We start from the raw sequence: 6099 nt of genomic DNA, 5'->3' as shown, positions 1-6099 counted from the left end.
TATATATATATATATGGGTTGATCTAATTAATTGTATATTTGATATCATTATAGTAAAATTTCATTTAATTAAATAATTTTAATAATTACACTCTTTTCAGCAGTATATATGAAATTTAATATTACTGTGTTGTTTAGGCACATTGAAGTTACCACTGTACCAAATCATCATTTTGTATTTACTATAAAACGACATCATGATATACTTAGAGGATCTGTGGGATTTAGCTTACCTCAAAGAAAATGGGCTACTTCTTTCCCTTAATCAAGAAATTGAAGTCCGACCATATCATTTTAATCCTACTTCAAGTACAGAATGTTTATGTACTATTGTATTGGAAGCTGATTTCTTACAAAAAAAATCGTATGTACATTGTGTAAAAAATTCAAAGAAAATAGTATTGCCTATAAAATTTACAATATATTGTATTTTAGAACTACTTTGGAACCATATAATACTGATGAAATGGCTAAGGATTTTCTGTTACAATTTTCGGGGCAGGCATTCACCGTGGGTCAACAACTGGTGTTTCAGTTCAAAGATAAGAAAATGCTTGGTCTTGTAGTTAAAAGTTTAGAAGCTGCGGATCTTTCTGCTATAAGTTCTGGACAGAATACAGTGCCCAAAAAGACTCAAATGGGCCGTTGTTTAGGCGATACTGTTATACAATTTGAAAAAGCAGAGAATTCAAGTTTAAATCTTGTTGGTAAAGCAAAAGGAAAAGTCGTTCGACAATCGATCATTAATCCAGATTGGGATTTTCAAAAAATGGGAATTGGTGGACTGGATAAAGAATTTAGTGCTATTTTCCGAAGAGCATTCGCATCTCGAGTTTTTCCACCAGAAATTGTTACTCAATTGGGTTGTAAGCATGTTAAAGGAATTTTACTTTATGGTCCACCAGGTACAGGTAAAACATTAATGGCACGGCAAATAGGAACTATGTTAAATGCTAGAGAACCTAAAATTGTCAATGGCCCTCAAATTTTGGACAAATATGTTGGAGAAAGTGAAGCTAATATTAGAAGATTATTTGCTGATGCTGAAGAGGAGGAGAAAAGAGTATAAAGATATTTTTAATCTTAAAAGAGTATAAAGATATTTTATAAAAATATCATTACTATATTCAAAATAAATAAATTTTTATTTTTAGCTTGGGCCAAATAGTGGATTACATATAATTATTTTTGATGAAATTGATGCTATTTGTAAGTCTCGAGGTAGTGTTGCCGGAAATACAGGAGTTCACGATACTGTCGTGAATCAGTTGCTCGCAAAAATTGATGGTGTGGAACAATTAAATAATATTCTTGTTATTGGTATGACTAACAGAAGAGATATGATTGACGAAGCTTTGTTACGACCTGGTAGATTAGAGGTATCCTTTTTATTAATATTAGTTATCATTTAGAAATATTATTTAAAATATTATTTAATTAAATATAATATGTATATTTAAAGGTACAAATGGAAATTAGTTTACCTGATGAACATGGGAGATTTCAAATTCTTAATATTCATACATCGCGAATGAGAGATTATAAAAAAGTATCGTCTGATGTTGATTTAAAAGAATTAGCAACACTGACTAAAAATTTCAGCGGTGCAGAATTGGAAGGTTTAGTGAGAGCTGCACAAAGTACTGCTATGAATCGACTGATCAAAGCTTCTAGTAAAGTTGAAGTAGATCCTGCAGCAATGGAAAAACTTATGGTTTCAAGAACCGATTTCCTTCATGCTTTAGAAAATGATGTTAAACCAGTAAGTGATATTAATAAAATTCAATTGTTATTAATAAAGATCTACAAATATATGCTATACAATGTTATAAGCAAAGTTCTACAATAATTGGACCTATATATAATAAATCCTTACATCATAGGCATTTGGTACAAGTGCAGAAGCATTAGATCATTTACTTATACGTGGAATTATTAACTGGGGCAAACCAGTAGCAGAGATTCTATCTGATGGTAATTTATATATTCAAGAAGCACGTTCCACTGAAGGTTCTGGTCTTGTATCAGTTTTGTTAGAAGGACCACCAAATAGTGGAAAAACGGCTCTTGCTGCTCAAATAGCTAAGAATTCCGATTTTCCATTTGTTAAAGTATGTACACCAGAAGATATGGTTGGTTTCACAGAATCTGCAAAGTGTCTTTCAATTCGAAAGGTAGATATAAAATTAATATTGTTTAATTATAGTATAATTAATATATAATTTAATATATATATTTTTGTTTTTAGATATTCGACGATGCATATCGTTCACAACTTAGTTGCATTTTAGTTGACAATATTGAGCGTTTGTTAGATTATGGACCGATTGGTCCACGATATTCTAACTTAACCCTACAAGCATTATTAGTTTTATTAAAGAAACAACCACCACGTGGTCGTAAATTATTAATACTCTGTACTACCAGTCGCAGGTAAAATATTTAATATTATTGTAATGGTACCTTAAGATACTTATGTAGATTTTTATCAATGTAATTATTGTATTTTTTATAGACAAGTTTTGGATGACATGGAAATGTTGTCAGCATTTAGTACAACTCTCCACGTACCAAACTTATCAACTCCTGATCATTTATTAAGTGTTTTGGAGGAAGTTGATTTATTTAGTAAAGATGAAATGGCATATTTGCATGCCAAACTTCAGGGAAAACGGTATGCTTTTATTATAAATTAACAATACCGATTTCTATTTAAATACATGGATATCAAATATATGATTTGTATGTTTTTCTTTCAGAGTATTTATTGGTATAAAAAAGTTGCTATGTTTAATAGACATGGCACGTCAAGTAGAACCAAATTATAGAGTTCCAAAATTCCTTTCAAAACTAGAGGAAGAAGGTGGACTGGAATAATAAGTATTTAAAGTTGTAATTATTTGTGTAGAAATGAATTAGATACCGTTTACGGAGTAATATATAATACGTACATAACAGATTTGCATTTATATATATATATATATATATTAAATTTATATCAGTTGAAAAAATCAGATGCAATTGTTATGAAGTACATGTGTATCAAACAAATACTTAGGTAAAATTTGTGAATTAATTTTAAATATTATACATATACTTAAAAATTGCATTTCCTATCATTTTTTAAAATTAACTCTGGCAAACATACGATATTTATAATTTCTTTAATCATATTTGTTTCATTTTTTTGCTTGCTAATAAATTATTTAAAGTTGTAAGGTACTTTTACTAATTTAAAAAATGTAAAATATAAAATGTAAAAAAGAGAAGACATAATAGCAAAAAAGAGAAAATTTTTGTTAGATAGTAAGAAAATTAAATGTTTGCAAAAACTTAAAATATAAATTTAAAATAATTAATTTCCTATGATAACTTCGAAAATTTTATTTATATTCGATACAATAGTTGTATATGAAATAGATATTGTTATTATATCTTATTATATCTATATAGAAATGAAATTTATTTCTGTAAAATGGAGAAAAATGCTTCCTTTAGTTTTAATATGTTACTATATTCTATGGTAAAATAGATTTATTCCATATTAATAACGTTTTTTCTAACAATTATTAAAGCAATAAATGCAATTATTCATTTATTAGCAAAATTTATTACATGTTCTGTAGACATGTATTTTTATGCCTCCATTTGTACGTAATGTATATCCAAACACTGTGTTTATTACTGTTTCACAGTTGGCTGTTATTCTTGTTGTAAATGTGTGTATGTATTTTATGATTACTGTTCATTAGAACCTACAGATTGATGCCTCTTAGGAGTAAAACCATTCCAAATACAATATGCGCAAATATTTATTTCGTTAGCAATTTTTTTAAGAAATATATGAAAAAATAGAATATTTTGTGTATTTTCTATTGATTGAGGATAAATTGACATGTAAATGTGTAATTACTCTGCATATTAAAAATAAGTAACTTATTTTGCGTAAGTTGTTTAAAGATTTGTTTTATGACTATTTATGCTATCTATATACTGTGTATGTACTATAGTTTCCTGATTTGATGTATGTATATACAGTTAAAGTACCTATGAGAAAATCTGTATATCAATATTAAATTTCTTGTAATGCTTGATAAATGCTGTAAAATGAATTATATCTTTATGTTTATGATAACTATGTATGTGTTAATATATTAATAAATTTATGACTATATACAATATGTGTATAAAAGTTAAATAAAATCTATTAAAGTGGAATGATAACAATAATTATTTTCTGCTTATCTTTATCTAAATTACTAATATATATGTTGAAAATGAAGTATAATAACAATGTTGCTCACTTGACATTACTGTTATTTTGTTTCCACAGATTTTACACAAATGCGACTATATTACAATTTAAAATTACAAACTAATTACATTAATATGTATACTTCTGTGTAATAACTTTTAGCTTTTATACAGATGAATTTTGAATATACAGTATCTTATAATAACGCAATTCAATTTTTTTTTGTAATCTTTCATTTTACTGTGCGTGTATCATGTTTTATTATTGCAGTATAAACTTACAAACTTTGAATTAATAATTGAAATTATGATTATATCTATTATTTAATTCAAATTATTTACCATTATAGAAATATTTAAAGATATGTTAAATGACCAAAAATAATAAATTGTATTTGGCCTAAAAAATATTTTAAATATTTTAAATTTTATTATAATGTAATAATTGCACAAATTTAGGAAATTTAATTATGTAAATTTTAATGTTTTTCTTACTTCTTAAATCAAAATTTTCTATTAAATTTTAGCAAAAAATTTACAATTGAAGTAATAAAATATCATATTATTTAATGATATATGTGTGAAAAGAATATTAGGGAACATAATGTACTACTGGTATATAAAAATAGTGCACATATATTTTATATATATATGTTTTTTCTTGTTAAATCTACTATCAGTTTTGTTAACTTTAATTTGTATATTTCTAAATGTGAAAAATATGAGTAATTAATTAAAGTTAATCAACAGAGCAGTATACAAACTTGCTTGTTATCAGTAAAAGTCCCTTATTTCATCAAAAGTTATTATCATACATTTCTTATTTAATATCCTGTATGTTTTTGCAAAATAACATATACAATAAATTTTACAGTAAAAAAATTTTTAAACAGAAAAGCAAGATTGGATTATCACATAAATTTGATATAAACTCCTACTTATCATGCTCACTCTTTACATAACTAAATATAATTATAATTTTTTGTTGTTTATAATATGTACAATCACAAAAAATATAACTATTCATCATGTGCTTTCAGTACTTGGCAGTATTTAGGCACCTTAATTCCATCAAGGAAAGAACATTTTATATTCATATTTTTTGTAACATCAAATTCTCATGGTAAGTGATATTGTAACATTTCATTATGATTTTGTTTGTATATAAATTGCGTAGACGAAATAAGGATATTTGAAATAACATCAATATCGGTATCATTAATTTTAGCCTATTTTAAAAAGAATATATCTTATTCCTGTAATAAAACTTCTATTACTATTTCTTTTGTGAAATAAATAATTCTGCCATGGAAGCGTATTAGATACAATACATCTATACCCCGAACTGGTCGTATGTCTTTTAACTAGTACATTTCCAATTCATACTTGAAACATATATGTATGCAATATGTTGCTATACAAAGATTTAATACACGCCAAATTTATCACACCCAATTGATGATACTTGATGTAATATTAAAGCACAAATATGAAATATTTAGTATGAAATTTAAAGGTAGACATATAAATCAATATTTATCCTTAATGATACTCAAGTACGCTTTGATAAAATCTATTGTAAGTATATGTGAAACAATCCTCAATATTCTTGTATTATAGAAAAATTGATGTTTGTTTTGTATTAAGTTATGATACAAGAATGCGTTAAGTGTGTTCAAGTCATCTCACGATGATAATACTATAATATATACGCAGTCTACAAACACAGATCATATTTTCTAAATAACAATTATATATAAAATATTTTTAACATGTACATATATCGGAGAAAAGTTTCAATATCAATTTAAAACAATGTTTGTGACATATGTTTGATATTAATTA

The 6099-nt window shown here is 25.9% G+C and overlaps 1 protein-coding gene across 1 annotated transcript in view; it reads left to right on the top strand.

Annotated features, from left to right (window-relative positions):
• Positions 1–2877, top strand: part of LOC108551375 (vesicle-fusing ATPase 1) — a 12874-nt gene extending 9997 nt beyond the window's left edge. Inside the window, 9 exon segments of the mRNA XM_017905513.1 lie at positions 139–250; positions 252–364; positions 436–1063; positions 1155–1379; positions 1463–1762; positions 1884–2174; positions 2249–2433; positions 2516–2674; positions 2760–2877. Coding sequence (XP_017761002.1) covers positions 139–250; positions 252–364; positions 436–1063; positions 1155–1379; positions 1463–1762; positions 1884–2174; positions 2249–2433; positions 2516–2674; positions 2760–2877 — 2131 coding nt within the window.
• Positions 2878–6099: the final 3222 nt, after the last annotated feature.

The sequence above is a fragment of the Eufriesea mexicana genome, unplaced genomic scaffold (assembly GCF_001483705.2).
Source record: "Eufriesea mexicana isolate 0111107269 unplaced genomic scaffold, ASM148370v2 scaffold3953, whole genome shotgun sequence".
NCBI lineage: Eukaryota > Metazoa > Arthropoda > Insecta > Hymenoptera > Apidae > Eufriesea > Eufriesea mexicana.
Note: the sequence above shows the minus strand (reverse complement) of the source record. Positions and strands in the feature narration are given on the sequence as shown.